Raw genomic sequence first — 19010 nt, forward strand, 5'->3', positions numbered from 1 at the left:
AGGATACCCAAAGTATTTTACATATTTAAAAAATTGTTTTAAATAAAATTAGTACTGTTACTTAATTCTCCTCAACCTAGGTGTCCTTCCGTCCTTCCTTCCTTCCTTTGCTTTTTAGGGTTGCACCTGCGGCATATGGAGGTTCCAAGGTGAGGGGTCAAATCGAAGCTGTAGCTGCCATCCTACAGCCACAGCAGTGCAGGTTCTGAGCCATGTCTGCGACCTACACCACAGCTCACGGCAACACCAGTTCCTTAACCCACTGAGCAAGGCCAGGGATTGAACCTGCGTCCTCATGGATGCTTGTCAGATTTGTTAACCTCTGAGCCACAATGGGAACTCCCCAAGTGATTTTCTTTGGTGGATTACTCTTTAGTAACTGGTATTAGTCAGTTTTTATTAGGTTAGTCTGCATAACGTATAATTCCAACTCTGCTTACAACCACAGAGATTTATTTATCACTTAGGTTACATGTAGGCTGTAGTAGCTGCTGTTTGGTTTTGGGTAGTGCTCCATATGCCCTTATCACTCCAGAATCCAAGGTAAAGGGCACCCCTCCCCCTTATTGGGAACATGTATTGCCTTGAAAAAAGAAGAAAAAGAGAAAATTTTTGCCAAAAGGTGCAATAGCTCTTAAAGCTTCCAGTCAGATGTGGCACATGTCACAACCCTGCACATGCCCTTGGCCAAGGCAAGTTATATAACAGAGTCCAATGTCAGGCTTTGGGGCAGGCATGTAAACTCTTCTCTCAGGAGAAACTGCAGGTCTTAGGGCATTGACCAGGGATGCAGAGTGCTTTGGGATAAGAATGAAATTGTCTACAGCTAACTTAACATCTTTGAAGTGGTTCTATAAACATGAGTAGAAAAAGTTAGGAGGAGACTAAGGAGCATTAAGAGCTATTATAGAATATACATAGTATTTTATATATTTACGTATTACCTAACTTTTGCATATAACAAACCACCCCCAAACTTAGTAGCTTATAACCACTAGTTATTCATGCTCATGAGTCAGTGGCTCCTCTGGGAAGTTCTGTTAACCTGGCCCAGACTTGACTGATTTTGGCTGGGCTGCTTTGTGTGTCTGGGGTCAGCTAGAGACTTGGCTGGAGCCTGATGGTCTAGGATGGTGTATGAGTTTTCTGTACTCATTGCTATAACCACGTACCACAAACTGGGTGGTTTAAAGCAACAGAAGTTCATTCTTTTATAGCTCTGGATGGCAGAAGTCTAAGATCAAAGTGTTGGCAGGGCTGCCCTGCCTCCAGGGGCTCTGTGAGAGAATCCACTCCTTGTCTCTTCCAGCATCTGGCAGCTCCAGGCATTCCTTGGCTTGTGGCCACATCATTCCAATCTCTGCCTCTGTTGTCATATCACTTCCTCCTCTTCTCTGTGTCTCTTGTTTTGAGTGTTGATTTCAAAACTCCCTGTGCCTCTCTCATAAGATTTCATGTGATTGCATTTAGGGCCCATCCAGATAATCTAGGATAAGCTCCACTTCTCAAGTCCCTTAATTTAATAACTTCTTTTGCCACATGCGGTGTTAGTCATAGGTTTCAGGGATTAGGACGTGGACATATCTCTTGAGAGGCTATATATTCAGCCACTATAGATGGTGTCATTCATGCCTCTGAAATTTGATAATCATCTGTTATCTGGGGTTGAATGAGTCCTGCCACCAAGGAGTGTAGCCTGGACTGGGCAGTGCCAGAGATCCAAGAAGGAAAGTAGGAAGTTGCCAGGCCTTTCAAAGCCCCAGGTTGAAACTGGCAAATTTCCACATCTGCAACACTCTCAGCCAAAGCAGGTCACACAACCACCCAGAGTCAAGGGGTAGAAAAATAGACCCTGCCTCTTGATGGAGGGGCTGCAAAGTCCTTAAAAAGGGCACAGGTACAGGGAAGGGTGGAGGATTTTTGCCTATTTTTATAATTACCACTTATTCTGTATTTTTTTAAATGTGAAGATTTGTGATAAAGTGTGTGCTGCTATGTTAGAAATTAAATTTTCATAACTCTTAGTGTCCTTATCGATGGTCCTATTACCAGCCATTACTTTTCTAGTTTAATATTATTTGGTTATTCCAGTTGAAAAAGTATCATATATTTACATAATTTACATTGTTTCTCTGCTTGTCTATAACATCCACAGACTCTTTGGATCATTCTCCTTCATTCTATGAAGTTTTTACCTCTTGGTTCATTGTTAATCTCTCTAGTACTATTTCTGTCATAATTATTGGCAATTTTACTATCCATCTGTAGAACCTTCCATTCCCCTGACCTCTCCGTTCTGGATCTTCTTTTACTCCAGTATTCTTTCTTTGAGCCCACTCCAGTTTTCCAGAGTCCTACCCTAAATCCTGTCTTACCAATTACTTTTCACCTTCAAAGCCTCAGTTGAAAGCATCCCATCCTCCAGCTACTGCCTCCCATCTTTTCAGCTCATTCCCTTTAGAATTTAAATCCAATAATAATTCACCCACCAGGATTTGTAGCCTACCACTTTTTCAGGATTCACATCACTTTGATCTTCTCACTTCTCTTATGCAGCTTAGATTATGCAATCCATGATTATAAATCCATCTCTTGCATCTTCTGTCCTCAACTCCTTTGCCTCCTCTCCCTCCACTGAATTCACCTAGAAAATCCCCACCTGTTGAACCACCTCTCCACCTCCATGCTTGTACCCCAGATGCTGCAGGAAACTTGAGAAAGATGCACACCATGCTTACCAGTCTCACCTTCAATTTATAACCACTAAACTAAAGCAAACCTTTAGTTGTGTGTTTCTAAAACCTGGCTGCACAAAGGAATACCTGATGGAGCATTTAAAATTACTGGTGCCTTGCTCCCAGCTCCCCAAGTTATGATTTAATTTGACTGGGCATTGGAATTTTTCAGAGTTCCTCTGTTATTTCTAATGTGTAGCAAGTTTGCAGACCAGCACCCAACTCAACTGACCCTCCCATTTTCCTGGATGGCTGTCTTTTCTTCTCTCTTGGAACTCCTAACACTACCTTTCTCTTTTATGACTCTATGATAACCTTGCTTCTTATTTCCCTGGGAAAGTAGATGTAATCCAACAAGAACTTCTTCATGCTTCGTTTCCACATCTCCCTGCTTCTGGGCCCATCTATGTCCTTTCCTCCTGTTACTGTGGATAAACTTGTCCAGACTCCTAACCAAGTCCTACTTCTAACCTCTACTTGTGCCATGGATCCCATCCTTTGTGGCCTCTCAAGAACAGCCCCTCAGAAAATACCCCTTGTGTTAGTCAGAGTTCTCCAGAAAACCAGAACCAATAGGATATATGTCTGTATGTGGAAGGAAATTTATTTTAAAGACTTGGATTTCCCAATTGTTGGAGACTCACAAGGCCAGAAGTGGCCAGGCTGGTCAGCATCCTGGAGACACAGGGAAGAGCTGATGTCAAAGCCCGAGTTTGAAGGCAGCTGGAAGCAGAATTCCCTCTTCTCAGGGGACCTCGGTCCGTTTCTCAAGGCCTTCAGCAGGTTGGATGAGGCCCATCTGCACTGTGGAGGGTACTCTGCTTTCCTCAAAGTCTGCTGACTAGATGTTGATCATGTTTTAACAAATGCCTTCACAGCCAGATCTAGACTCGGATTCGTAATTGGGTACCATGGATTAGCTGAGATGACACATCATCTTAACCGCTACATCCCCACTCTCCTGCATCATCTTTATCTTTCTGAAGATAAAGTTCAGTTTTTCTCTGTCTTGAGCATTTTCATCAGAATACAAGTATTGTGCAGTACTTCTCATCATTAATAAAAGAAGCCTCCTTTGTCCCTTCCCCGTACCTATCCAGTTTCCTGCCCATTTTGTGGCTCTCTTTGTACAGCAAGAAATCTCCAGAAGAGCTGCCTTTACCCACTGCCTTTGGTTTAGCTCCTCCTATTCCCTCCTGAACCTGTTCTAGTTTCGATCTCATCCTTACAACCCCACCAGTACTGTGCTTGTCCAGGTCCCCAGTGACCTCCCATTTCCAAATCTTGTGGTCAGCTCTCAGTTCTCCTCAGTCTTGATCTGTTAGCAGCAGATTTGATACGTCTGTTCATTCCATCCTCCTTGAAAATACCTTTTCAGTGGAGTTACTGTGTCCCCAAAATAGGAACAGCTCCTGGTACGTAGTGTGCACTCATGTATTTGTTGAATGAATGAATGTTAAGAACAAAAGTAATAAGCAGTATACTGTGTCATTCATCCAAGACCCTTAAACTGCACACAAGAATCAGTCCACTGTTACTTTATCTTAAGAGTAATAGCAACACAACTCACTTGTTTACCTCTCTCCTTACTTCACCAGTGGCTCTTTCTTGTCTCCTTTGATGGTGTTTCCTCACTTCTCTGACCCCTTAGTGTTAAGCGTCCCAAAGTCTTTGCACCTGTCCCCTTCTCCACCGACATTTACTCTCTAGTCAACTCTGTTCAAAGTGTTCTCCCATCAGTGTTGGCTGTAGCAATGAAAATGCCCATCAGAGAGAAATGGATAAAGAAGATGTGGTACTGTATATACAGTGGAATACTACTCAGCCATAAAAAGAATGAAATAATGCCATTTGTAGAAACGTGGATGGACCTAGAGATTATCATACTGAGTAAAGTAAGTCATAAAGAGAAAGACTAATACCAGATGATATCACTTATGTGCGGAATCTAAAACAATGAACTTATCTACAAAATAGAAATAGACTCACAGACGTAGAAAACAAATTTATGATTACCAAAGGGAAAAATCAGTGGTTACAAAGAGAAAAGGAGTTTGGGATTCACAGATACAAACTACTATATATAAAACAGAGAAACAACAAGGTCCTACTATAGAAGCATGAGGAACTATATTCAGTATTTTGTAATAAACTATAGTGGGAAAGAATATAAAAAAGAGTATATGTATATATGTATATATTTATATATAAAACGGAATCACTTTACACCAGAAACTAATACAACATTGCAAATCAATTATACTTCAATAAAAGATTAAAATGAAACAGAAAAATGCTGGCTGTGAGCTTAATAGAAATGCATATTCTCATTCCCGTCAGACCTGAATCAGAATCTCTAGGAGTGGGATACTGGAATCCATGGATCAGCAAGCTCTTCAGATGATTCTTAGGCACACTAAAGTTTGAGAAGTACGACTCTAGGTGACGCATTCTCATGGCTTTTTGAGAGTGCAGATATTCCTAGTCAAGACCTTTTCCCTGGAGCCAGATTCTCACCCCATTCTTAAAGTTCATCTGGCCAAACAGCCTGGAGTCATCTTTGGTTCGCTCTTTCTCTCACATCCCATGTTTTCCCTTTATCCACCTCTCTTATTCTACCTTTTGTGCTCATCCTGGTCCAAGCCTCTACAATCTGTCCACTTGGATTATCATAAAAGCCTCCTAACTGGTCTCCCTGCTCTTCTAGTCTGCACAGCAGCCAGGTGATCCATTCAGATTCTAAGTCAGGTCGTGTCATGGCTCATAACAAACCCTCCCACACTCCTCTAGTTACACACCAAAGTCCTGGAGTTCCCTGGTGGCTCAGCAGGTTAAGGCTCCAGCATAGTCACCGCTATGGAGTTGGTCCAGTCCCTGGTCTGGGAACCAGCGCATGCTGCAGGCATGGCCAAAAAACAGAAACCAAAACATCCAAAGACCAAAGTTCTTACAGTGGCTTGCAAGATCGTCTTATTTGCCATCACTGACACCTCCCATACCTCCTCCCCCGACACACACATGCATCTGCTCCTCTGTCCTGGTCTCTTGTCACCCTTCTTCATCAATTTGCGTCAGTTACACCAGCTTCCTTTATATTCCTCAGGCACACCAAGCGTTCTCCTGCCTCAAGACTTTTGCACTTGCTGTTTCCTCTGCCTAGATTTTCTTCTCCTATGTATATGGAGGGCATGGTTCATCCTGCATTTCCTTCACATCCTCATTGCTTATCCAATCTCACTGCACCCCATCCATACCGTTCATGTCGATAATACTTATTACTTGACGTAGGATATATCTAATTTTTGCATTTATTGCCTGCCTTCCATGCTGGAATGTCAGTTCCAGGAAGTCAAAGATGTGGTTTTGTTCACTACTGTGTCCCTGACGCATAGATCAGGGCCTGGTACATAGTATGCACTGACGTATTTGTTGAATGAATGAATGAATGTTAACAAAAAAATCAATACGCAGTATATGGTGTGATTTCTTCAAGACCCCTAAAATACACTCATACAAATCAGTCCAATATTATTTTTATCTTAAAAGTAATAATAGCAGTGCCAGATGGAGCCCGTTTATGTTCCTATTACCAAAATAGGATGCGTTTACTGACTAAATTAGTTCTTCCTTCTGGAAAGAAAGATGTAAAATCATGTTGACTGAACTCTTGTTGGCATGCCAGTCCTGAGCTAAATGCCCACTGCAGCCCTTTTGGATGGTGGTCCTGTACACATTTTGAAAGTGAGGACACTGGTATCACCATCAGACTCTTCCTCACTCTCTGTATCAGCAGGAGGGTTATTCAAAAGCTGAGCTCTGGAGTTCCCATCACGGCTCAGTGGTAACGAACCCGACTAGCATCCATGAGGTTGCAGGTTCGATCCCTGGCCTCACTCAGCGGTTTAAGGATCTGGCGTTGCCGTGAGCTGTGGTGTAGGTCGAAGACATGGCTCGGATCCAGAGTTGCTGTGGCTGTGGTGTAGGCCACCGGCTGCAGCTCTGATTGGACCCCTAGCCTGGGAACCTCCATGTGCCGCAGGTGCGGCCCTTAAAGGACAAAAGACAAAAAAGAAAAGAAAAGAAAAAAAGCTGATCTCTTCCTAATCCCCTCTTCCTCTCACCACACCAAAGTACAAATAATTCTGCTTGCAGCCTGCCTTAGCTGTGCACACGCATCTTATTATCTTGTTTCCCCCTTATCCTTCTTGTTCTCTTATCTCTGGGGAATCACTTTCTTTTCCTCTCTTTCCTGATTCTATTTTATGAAACCAGAAAATTCTATTCATGCCGGAGAAGTACAAAAGTAATTCTAGTGGCACATCTTCTGAAGGAAAAAGAAATCTATACTGGAGTTCCCTGGTGGCCTAGTGGTTAAGGATTTGGTGTTGTCACTGCTGTGACCTGAGTTTGATCCCTGGCCCGGGAACTTCTGTAGGCCATGGGCGCAGTCCCCCCGCCCCCCAAAAAAGAAAGAAGAAAAAAAGAAATCTATACATTTTGCAGTAGCTTTGGCATTATCAAGAGTCACTGTCATCAAGTCGACATGTGCACTGGATTTATACTATATATCTTATCTCAGACACCACCTCTTACTTGATATTTAAAGATAAATTATTAATTGTGCGACTCTGAGGGAGAATATATTGAAACACTGCCCCCCAAGGTTTAAATTCTTTGTTATACTAAATACAAATTATTAAGCTGTTAAAAATTTCCCAGTGACAGCTATCAAGATTACACATTGTTTACTTCTGTTGTGTATATTTGAAATAAAAGTATTATTTTAAATCTTTTTTTAAAAAAGAGTTACTCTCATCAAATTGAAACCCTTTAAGAACTGAGACAGTCAAAATCTCTATTGAAATTTCTGTGAATTATTTTATATCTGTTTTCTGAAAACAGGTATTTGATGTTAAAAAAAAAAGCTATATTTTTAGAAATTGCCAGAACTGTTATATTTCTTACTCTCTTTGTAGTATTCTAGCTGATACGGGGGTTAATTTAGAAATGTAATTACCACTGAAGATGTTGTATCTCTGAAGGCAAAGCTTTGTAAGTTGCAACTGACTAATTTAAACTTTCTGGAAGTAGAGTCTATTTGAAAACTGAGAACTATCTATGTTTAATATATAGATTATTCTGACTTTACTTTCATATTTGACACTTCATTTGTTGAAATGATGACAATAAATGTTAATAAATAGAAAAACAACTCCAGTTTTGAATGAACCAGATTAGCCTTGTGGTTGAAATGCAGAATGTAGTTACAGCGTTTGGATTTTTTTGTTTGCTTCTTGTCTCTGCCCTTGGAAGCTTATAGTCTCATTTGTATCTTACAGTAGCTGTGTTTAGTGCATGTTCTATATCCTTAATTTAATAAGAATTCAAATCCTAGGAAATTAGAAAGAAATGCGTAGATTTAAAAGCAGGCTAAGTCTGTCTCTGATATGCTGTAAAACCAATATCATGCTAGCTAGGGCCTGGATTGGATGAAATGGGAGGGGAAAATGGAGCAGATAACATTTTGGGGGAAGACAGTTTTCATATTATTAGTAGTTTATTTTTTAAAAAATTGAAATATAGTTGATTTACAATATTGTGTTTCAGATATACAGTAAAGTGATTTAGTTGTACATATATATTTTTTCAGATTCTTTTCCTACATAGGTTATTACAAGATATTGAATATAGTTCACTGTGCTATACAGTAGGTCTTTGTTGTTTGTTTATTTTATATGTAGTGGTTTGTATCTGCCAATCCCAAATTCCTTTTCCCTTTGTAACCATTGGTTTTTCCCTCTGGTAACCGTAAGTTTGTTTTCCGTATCTATAAGTCTGTGGTTTTTTTTTTGTAAATAATTTGTATTTTTTTATTTCATATGTAATTAATATCATGTTTGTATTTATCTGTCTTACTTCACTCAGTATGATATCTGTAGGTTCATCCATGTTGCTGCAAATAGCAATATTTTATTCTTTTTATGACTAATACTCTGTTGTCTGTATATGTGTATCACATCTTTGTCCATTAATCTCTCAGTGGACGCTTAGGTTGCATTCACGTCTTGACTGTTGTAAATACTGCTGCTGTGAACATTGGAGTGGATTTATCTTTTCAAATGAGTTTTCACCTTTTCTAGATATATGCCCAGGAGTGGGATCACTGAATCATTTGGTAATTCTATTTTTAGTTTTTTAAGGAACCGTGATACTGTTCTCCATAGTGGCTGCACCAATTTATGTTTCTGCCAACAGTGTAGGAGGGTTTCTTTTTCTCCACACCCTCTCCAGCATTTATTGTTGATAGACTTTTTGATAATGGCCATTCTGACTGGTATGAGCTGATACCTCATTCTAATATTGATTTGAATTTCTCTAATAAAGAGCAATATTGAGCTTCTTTGCATGTGCCTATTGGCCATCTGTATGTCTTCTTTGGAGAAATATCTATTTAAATCATCTTCCAGTTTTTTGATTGGGTTGTCTTTTTCAATATTGAGTTCTATGTATATTTTGGAAGTTAATCCCTTGGAATTTCCCTTGGAAATTATCAGTCACATTGTTTAGAAATATTTTTTCCCATTCTGTATGTTATCTTTTAATTTTGTTTATGGTTTCCTTTGTTGTGCAGAACCTTTTAAGTTTGATTAGGTCCTGTTTATTTTTGCTTTTATTTCTTTTGCCTTGGGGGAGTAATCTAAGAAAATATTGCTATGAATTACATCTGAGAATGTTTTACCTATGTTCTCTTCTGAGTTTTATAGTGTTGTGTCTTATATTTCCATCTTTAAACCATTTTGAATTTGTTTTTGTGTATGGTGTAAGGGAATGTTCTAACTTCATTGTTTTACGTGCAGCTGTCCAGTTTTCTCAACACCATGTGCTAAAGAGACTGTCTATTCTCCATTGTATGTTCTTGCCTCTTTTGTTGAAGATTAATTGACCATAGGTGTGTGGGTTTATTTCTGGATCTTTCTGTTCTGTTTGCTTGATCCCTATGTATGTTTTTGTGCCAAAAAATGGTTTTATGGTTCCATATAAATTTTAGGGTTATTTGTTCTAGTTCTGTGAAAAATTTCCTGGGTAATCTGAGATCACATTAAATCTGTAGATTGCTTTGAGTGATATGGCCATTTTAACAGTATTAATTCTTCCAGTCCAAGAGCAGAGGATAACTTTCCATTTTACTTTATCTTTCTGATATTTCATTGTCAGTATAAAGAAATACAACACATTTCTGCATATTAATCTTACATCCTGCTACCTTCCTGAGTTCATTTTTTTAGTTCTACTAGTTTTGGTATGGAGTGTTTATGGTTTTCTATGTAGAGTATCATGTTATTTGCATGTAATGATAGTTTACCTCTTCCCTGACAACATGGATACATTTTATTTCATTTTCTTCTCTAATTGCTGTGGCTAGGGATTCTATTCCAATTGACTAGAAGTGGTGAGAATGATCATCCTTGTCTTGTTCTAGAATTTAGTGGGAAAGCTTTCAGATTTCTCACCTTGGAATATTATAATGGGTGTGGTTTTGTCATAAATGACATTTATTATGTTAAGATATGTCCCCTCTATACCCTGCTTTTGTGAGAATATGTTGTTGTTGTTGCCTTTTTTTAGGGCCGCACATGCAGCATATGGAAGTTCCCAAGCCAAGAGTTGAATTGAAGCTATAACTGCTGGTCTATGCCACAGCCACAGCAATGAGGAATCTGAACCACATCTGCAACTTATACCACAGCTCATGGCAATCCCAGATTCCCCAACCCACTGAGCAAGGCCATGGATTGAAACTGTATCCTCACGTATACTAGTTGGATTCATTTCTGCTGTGCCAAGTGGGAACTCCTGGTGAGAGTTTTTGTTGTAAATTTATGCTGCATTTTATCAAATGCTTTTTCTGCATCTCTTGAGATGATCATGTGGTTTTTGTCTTTTCTTTTGTGGATATGGTGTGTCACATCGATTGATTGGTGTATGTTGAATCATCCTTGCTATCTGGAATGAATCCAACTTGATCATGGTGTGTAATCCTTTTTATGTGTTGTTAGATTCAGTTTGATAATTTTTTTTGAGGATTTTTGCATCTATATTCATCAAAGATATTGACCTTTTTCTTTTTTTGTGGTATCCTTGTCTGGTTTTGGTGTCAGAGTGATGGTGGCTTCATGGAATGACTTTGCGACTTATTCTTTCCTCTTCGGTCTTTTGGAGGAGTTTGAGAAGAACAGGTATAAGTTCTTGGTGTGTGTGGTAGAATTCCCTAGTGAAGCCATCCAGTCCTAGAGTTTTGTTTACAGGGAATTTTTAAAAAATTATACATTCTGTTTCACTTCTGGTGATTGGTCTGTTCAAATTATCAATTTTTTCTTGACTCAGGTTGGCAGGTAGTAAGTATTTAGAAACTTTGTTTCTTCTGGGTTGTCCAATTTGTTGACATATAACTTTTCATAGTATTTTCTTGTGATTTTTGTATTTCTGCAGTGTTGGTTGTTACTTCTCCTTTTTTCTTTCTTTCTTTCTTTTTTAAATTTGGGTGTTCTCCTTGGTGAGCTTGGCTAGAACTTTGTCAATTTTATTTATCCTTTCAAAAAATCATGTCTTGGTTTTATTTAATTTTTTTCTATTTTTGTTAGGTCTGTATTTTATATATTTCCTCTCTGATCTTTATTATTTCCTTCCTTATGCTAACTTTGAGTTTTGTTTGCTATTTTTCTAATTCTTTTAGATGGTAGTAGGTTTTAATTTGAGATTTTTTTCCGTATTGCTACGAACTTTCCTCTTAGAACTACTTTTGCTGCATCTCATAGTTTTGTAAGGTTATGTTTTCAATGTTTTTTATCTCTAGGTGTTTTCTGATTTCCTCTTTGATTTTGTCATTGACCTGTTGGTTAGTAGCATATTGTTTATTCCCTGTGTAATCTTTTTTTTTTTCCTTCTCATTTTTCTTTCTGTGGTTGATTTCTAGTTTCATACCATGGTGGTCAGAAAAGATTCTTGAAATAATTTCTATCCTCTTAAATTTGCTGAGGCTTATTTTGTGTCCTAATATGTAGTCTATCCTAGAGAATGTTCCATGCAAACTTGAAAAGAACATATATTGTTTTTTGATTTTCTTTCCTTTTTTTTTTTTGCCATCCTATAGCTATCAGTTAAGTTCAGCTATTCTTTTGTGTCATTTAGGACCTCTGTTGCCCTTTGGATTTTCTTTCTGGAAGATCTGTCAATGTTAGTGAGGTATTAAGTTCTCCTACTATTACTATATTCATGTTAATGTTTCTCTTATGTCTATTAGTGTTTATGTATTTAGATGCTCCTTTATTGGGTGCATATATGTTAACTGGTATAATAATCCCTCTTCTCTTATTGATCATCTTATCATTATATCATGTCCTGCTTTGTATTTTTATGTGGCCTTTGTTTTAAAGTCTATTTTGTCAAATATAAGCATTGGTACCACTCCTTTCTTGTCATTTCTGTTTGCATGAAATATCTCTTTTATTTTATTTTTTTCCCGCTGTACAACATGGGGATCAAGTTACTCTTACATATATACATTTTTTTCCCACCCTTTGTTCTGTTGCAATATGAGTATCTAGACATAGTTCTCAATGCCACTCAGCAGAATCTCCTTGTAAATCTATTCTAAGTTGCATCTGATAACCCCAAGCTCCCGATCCCTCCCACTCCCTCCCTCTCCCGTTGGGCAGCCACAAGTCTCTTCTCCAAGTCCATGATTTTCTTTTCTGAGGAGATGTTCATTTGTGCTGTATATTAGATTCTGGTTATAAGTGATATCATATGGTATTTGTCTTTGTCTTTCTGACATTTCACTCAGTATGAGAGTCTCTAGTTCCATCCATGTTGCTGCAAATGGCATTATGTCATTCTTTTTTATGAAATATCTTTTTACATCCTCTCACTTTTGATCTTTGTGTGTCTTTTGCCCTAAAGTGGGTATCTTGTAGCCAGCATATTGCTTATAGGTTCTTATTTTTGTATTCATTCTACCACTTTTTTCTTTTGATCAGAGTATTTAATCCATTGACATTTAAAATAATTATCAATAATTATATATTTATTGCCATTTTAAACCTTGTTTTCCACTTGATTTTGTAGTTCTTTGTTCCTTTCTTCTTTTTGGTTTTCCTTTTGTGTTTTGATGGCTTTCCTTTGTATTTTTTTGGAGTTCCTTCTTTTTTGTTTCTTCTGAATCCATTGTATGTGTTTGATTTGTGCTTAGCCTGGTTTTTAAGTATGTTAACCTATAACTATATCTACTTCCTTTAGATTGATAGTCATATACCTTCACACACATTCTAAAAATCTACATTTTTTTTTACTCCCCTCTCACACATTCTATGATTTGGTGTCCTATTTTACATCTTCAGATTTTTTTTTTTTTTGCTGTTTCATGATAGTTATAATTGTGTTTACAATTTTTTAAATTTTTTTAAAAATTCATATACTAGTTTAAGAGATCTTCAGTCCTTTTATATATCTGCCTTTCTTATTGTGTTTCTTCCTTTCCTATAGGTACTTGATTGTTTTCTATTTAGAGAAGACCTTTCAATATTTATTTTAGATTAGGTTTGATATTGCTGTATTCTTTTAGTTTTTGCTTGTCTGATAAGTTCATAGTTTCTCCTATTCTAAAGGATAATCTCACTGGGTTGAGTATCCTAGGTTGCAGATTTTTTCCTTTCAGGACTTTGAATATATCATGCCATTCCCTTCTGGCCTGCAAAGTTTCTGCAGAGAAATTTAACTGATAGCTTTATGGGTATTCCCTTGTAGCTGAGTCTTTTCTTTTTTTTTTTTTTTTTGTTCAATCTCTTATTGCCTTTAGAATCCTTTCTTTATTGTTGATTTTTACCATTTTAATTATGTTATATCTTGGTATGGGTGTGTTGGATGCACCTTGTTTGGGACCCTCTGTGATTCCTATATCTGAATATCTGTTTTCTTCTTTAGTTTTGGGAAGGTTTCAGTTATAAATTCTTCAAACACTTTTTTGATCCTCTTTTCTCTCTCTGAAACCCCTTTTGTGTGTATGTTGGTATGCTTTATATTATTCCATAGATATTGTTCATTCCTTTCATATTTTTCATTTGTCTGTCTGTCTGCTGTTCTGATTGGGTGATTTCTATGATTTTGTTTTTCAGAGTACTTACTCATTCTCTTGAATTATTTAGTCTGATATTCGTCACCTTTAGCTTGGTTTTTTATCTCAGCAATTGTCTAATTTTGATTAGTTCTTCTTTATAGTGTCTAGTTCCTTTTTACAGTGATCTACATTTCTATCAATGATTTTTCTTAATTCCTTTAGTATTTTTATTGCCTCCTTTTTGGACTTGGTGTCTGGTAAACTGGAGAGCTCTGTTTCATTGTTAATTCTTTCAGGGGACTTCTCTTGTTTTAACTAGGAGAAGTTCCTTTGCTTTTCTGCTTTTCTTAAATTTCTCTGACTCTATGAATTCAGGAGAAATAATTATCTACTGTGGTCTTAAAGGATTTTTTTTATGTGGGAGCATCCCTGTGTAGACTGTGTGAGTCTGATATTTTTGGTGTAAGGGCTAGTTTTGGTGTGGATGCCTGCCGTGTCTTTCCTCAGAGTGCGCTGGCCATTATCTTCTTGATAGGGGTATGTGTTCAGTATTGTGGTGACCAGAGCCTGCACTGGATGTTAGGTAAGACCTCCTCTTTTTTCTGTGGCTGTCACATCCCTGTCGGGGACAAGGTACTACTCCTTGGTTATTGGAGTAGAACCCCCCAGATCTGGTTCTAAACTTCAATGTGAAGTAGGCAGGACTGGAGCACTCTCACTGGGAAAGGAACCATTGCATATTCCTCCTCAGGGGCTTTCTTTTCGGGAGGTGTGATTCTGTGACACTATGAAGTTCACTGATGCTGATTCCACCCCCCTGGAAGTGTCCCCACTGTGGGACATTTGGGTGGGATATCAGCCCCACCTCTGGTGTGTGCATGCTCCCAAAGCCCACTGCCACCAGAGCCGTGCCCTGCCATGAGCATGCTAACATTAGGATTCATATGGTGGACCCCTGCCCCATCCTTCAAGCACTGACATTAAAGCTCCTGTGGTGGACTTGTGCTCTGTCCTGTGCACACTAACAATGGCAACCCACATCATACTCCTGTCCCCTTGGCTGTCCCACACAGCCAAATTGAGTCCCCTCCCTAGGTCTGTCTCCTGAAGCCAGAGTTTCAGCACCTAGCCACTGTGCACACTAGCAGGCATGCATCTCAGGCTGGGAAGTGGAGCAGTGTGGCAGCCCTCAGATATGGTGCTTCTCTCCCCTGCCTGCCAGCAAGCCAGCACCTCTCTGTCTGTCCTGGTAGACTTCTCAGCAGGCAAAGGAGGTTCCTAGGGCAAGGGAACCTTTGCTCTTTCATAGCTTTCTCCCAGGTGCACAAGTCCTGTCCCGATTCCTCCTTCCCTTTTTCTTCCTTTCATACTACCTGGATATGTGGGAATCTTTCTTGCAGCTTTGGTTAAGAGATCTTCTGCCAGCTTTCAGTTGTTTTTCTGTGAGAGTTGTTCCACATGTAGATTTATTATTATTATTATTATTATTGGTCTGTGCCCACAGCATGCAGAAGTTCCCAGGCCAGGAATCAAACCCACATCACAGCAGCGGCTATGCTGGATCCTTAACCTGCTGTGCCACCAGGGAACTCCATGTAAATGTATCTTTGATGTGTTTGGGGGAAGAGGTGAGCTCCACGTCCTTCTACTCTGCCATCTTGATCTCCCCTCACATGAATAGTTTCTTTAGGATAATAAAAAACTGCATATTCTTGGAGTTCCCACTGTGGCACGGTGGCATATGGGTCCCATGTTGTCTCTGTGATGGCGTGGGTTTGATCTTCAGCCCAGTGCAGTGAGTTAAGGCTCCAGTGTTGCTGCAGCTGTGGCATAGGTCACAGCTGCAGCTTGAATTTGATCCCTAGCCTAGGAATTTCCATATGCCGCAGATATGGAACCAACCAAACAAAAGAGAAGAGGAAAAAGAAAACCCCCCACCCCCACATATTCTCTAAAGCTGTGTATTCCCATCTGGGCACTCATCTCATTTCTCTCCCCTTTTCTATTTACTTACCTCACTTTTTTTTTTTTTTTTACTCCCTTGCGTCTTTTTGCTTTTATCCTATGAGAAAAGAAGTGAGGGCAGGGAGAAGATGAAGAGAAAGAGGAAGATCCTTTTATTATTAGAATTCCTTCTTAAATCCATGCAACTAGATTTTGCTCATTATTTTCATCCATAGATAGTTAAAACAGAAAGACAGTATTTTGTCTCCATATTCTTTGTGTTTTAGTAGAGAAATATGTTTCCAAATTAAAGGACAAAACTTAGGGACTTTTGTTTCTTCTGATTTCTATACAGCAGGCACAACCCGTATGGCAACACCTGATATTGTTTGCTTCTTATGTCTCAAGGAGCAGGGGTGCAGTGGGGGAAACTTGAAAGGCAAATTGAAGATCAAGATGGATTTGAAGAGAAAAGTTAAGGCTTCTTTAGGTTACATATTATAAATAATTTTTTCTGAATTTATATTTAGTTTTTTAGAGTTTTCAATGTATTTTGTAATAAATATTTTTAAAAGTCATTTTCTTTTCCAAGAAACAAATTGAATGAAAATGAAGTTCTCTGAAATATCAGGGTCAAAGCTCAGCGGATTACAGACTAGAATATGGAAGCTACTGGTTAAAATTGTGAAAGTAAACAAGAGTGAAACCAAAGAGACGGTCAGTTCTCAGTGAGAATTTGATCTGAAATGAGCTGAAAGGATTTAGAAAATGTCTGTGTGTGTGTGTGTGTAATGAGAGGGGAATATTGGGAGGTCTTAACTGACTTTAACTTGCTCTTGATCTCTTATTTATCAGATCCAGGTGATCGAGAATGACAGAGCCACCAGAGGGGGACAAGTTTATGCCACCAACACTAGAGGCCAGATTCCTCCCCTGGTCACTACAGATTGTGTGATACAAGACCAAGGTATTTATTTTTAGTTATGTTTTTGATTGAGGTCCTAGTATTTTTCACCATTTTTTAAAGCAAATGCATTGACACTCTTCAATAATGCTGTCACTGATGGGCATCCCCTTAATTGCTGGTGACAGGAACTAATTTTGCTGTCAATCAATCAAGTATGAAGAAGGTACTGCCCACTGAGTTCTATTTTCTGCGTGCAAAAGTCTGGACAGTTTCTGGTGAGATATAGTGCAGTGTATCAGTTTAAGAAAATTTTAAGTTTTTAATTTATGGGGTTAAATTTGTTGATGCTCTCCGATTGTTTAACTTTTTTGCTTCAGTGGCATTCTGGCAGGATGGCATGAGCAGAGCAGTAGAATGAATCCACGCGTCAGCAGACCTGGTTATAGCCCCAGCGGCATTTTTTCAGTAGGTCCTTTAACATTTTGGGTTCTTGCTTCCCACTTTTAAACTGGGATAAGGAGAGCCTGAGCTCTGTCTCTACTGACTCTGTCCCATGTCTGTTACCATTTTCATGTTATCTAGCAAGGCTCATGCAGATTTGATCTTTCTGGCAAACCTGTTGTTTATGGCGAGGTAAAATACAGCCTGATAAGGCACAGTGTCTCAGATTCTGAATATACCATTTTAATGGGTCATATACTCAGTCCTGGAAATACACCATTGGTATACCGGCAAGCATGTTGTCTCACCTCAGTCTTGTCAAGTCTGCCGGTTTCCAGGCAGGGCTCCCTCTCTTTAGTCCATCCTCTGTGCTGCCTTCAGCTCTGGCTTTAGGGAGCAGGCAGTGCAGCGCAGCAGAAACAGCTCTGACTGGGAGCCTCACACATCTGCCCAGGAATCCAGGCTCCCCTCCTTACTGTCCTGGGCTTTGCTCATTTCATTTCCCTGAACCTTGGTGTCTCCCTCTGTAAGATGTGAGGACTAAGACCTGCCCTGCAGGGCCAATGTAAGGATCAGAGGTGACCGTGTGTGTGTGCATGTGCTTATATGTCTGTCGGGGGCTTGACATGTAAGAAGGGGTTGACCTAAATCACAGATGATGCTATGAGTATAGATATTAAGACACAGTTCAGGAGTTCCCGTCGTGGCGCAGTGGTTAACGAATCTGACTAGGAACCATGAGGTTGCGGGTTTGGTCCCTGCCCTTGCTCAGTGGGTTAACGATCCGGCGTTGCCGTGAGCTGTGGTGTAGGTTGCAGACGCGGCTCGGATCCCGCGTTGCTGTGGCTCTGGTGTAGGCCAGAGGCTACAGCTCGGATTCGACCCCTAGCCTGGGAACCTCCATATGCCGTGGGAGCGGCCCAAAGAAATAGCAAAAAGACAAAAAAAAAAAAAAAAAAAAGACACAGTTCAGGTTACTTCATTTCCTATTCTAGAAATAATTTGTTCCTGACTATTTAGACAATCATCCAGACTTGTTAGATGAACTCACATTCATCTGGTATGTAAGAGCTTGAGCTATATGAAATGGCAGATTTTCTTCTGTTATTATCGACCTACAAAAGTGGCCATTTCATTTCAACCTAGTAGTGTCACCTTCATGTTTTTAATATTTATTTGCTTAAAATTTTAGTTGCAGGATCTTTATAGACCTAAAGGATATTCCTGACCAGCTTCACCTTTCCCCTGTTTCCTGCTCTGCTTCTGCCTCAGCCATAGCAAGTCCGTCCCCTTCCCCTCATGTCCCTGAGTCTCACTTGGTGCTATTTTCTCTGTAACAGACTGGGATCTTTTTTTGTTCACCATGGTACCCCTGGAAATGCACCTGATATCTAGAATATAATGATTGCCCAATAAACATTTATCGAACAAATCTACTTGGTATATATATAATGCCTGCCTTTTTAATTGGGAAGTTCTTTCCTCTTCCATACTCAATTTAATTTTCTCTTTGAAATCTTCTCTAATTTCTTCCCCTTCAGTGCTTCATTTACACTTCTATCATAGCCCTTGTTCCATTAATTTTTACTATGGTTTGAGTCTGTCTTTCCCACAAGACTCACATAAGAGAAGGATTATACTTGTTCATTCATTCATTCGCTTACTCAGCAAATATTTATTCAGTACCTATTAGCAGTGTGGTTAATATTTATTAAGTGCTTGCTAACCGTCTAGTCTTCTGAACACTTTATGTGGGTTTATTCATTTAGTCCCTCCTGTAACTTAATGAGCTAGGCATTAAGATCATCCTTATTTTACAGAGTGTGAGAATGAGGCACAGAATGCCAAGGTAACATATCCAAGATACGTA

The 19010-nt window shown here is 39.1% G+C and overlaps 1 protein-coding gene across 1 annotated transcript in view; it reads left to right on the forward strand.

Moving 5' to 3' along the window:
• The window catches only part of SEC24D (SEC24 homolog D, COPII coat complex component), a 121352-nt gene that overhangs the window by 22453 nt on the left and 79889 nt on the right, over positions 1–19010 (forward strand). The window contains exon 7 of the mRNA XM_047799694.1: positions 16648–16759. Within this exon, the coding sequence (XP_047655650.1) occupies positions 16648–16759 (112 nt within the window). The remainder of the gene's footprint in view (positions 1–16647; positions 16760–19010) is intronic.

This window comes from Phacochoerus africanus, chromosome 10 (assembly GCF_016906955.1).
Source record: "Phacochoerus africanus isolate WHEZ1 chromosome 10, ROS_Pafr_v1, whole genome shotgun sequence".
Classification (NCBI taxonomy): domain Eukaryota; kingdom Metazoa; phylum Chordata; class Mammalia; order Artiodactyla; family Suidae; genus Phacochoerus; species Phacochoerus africanus.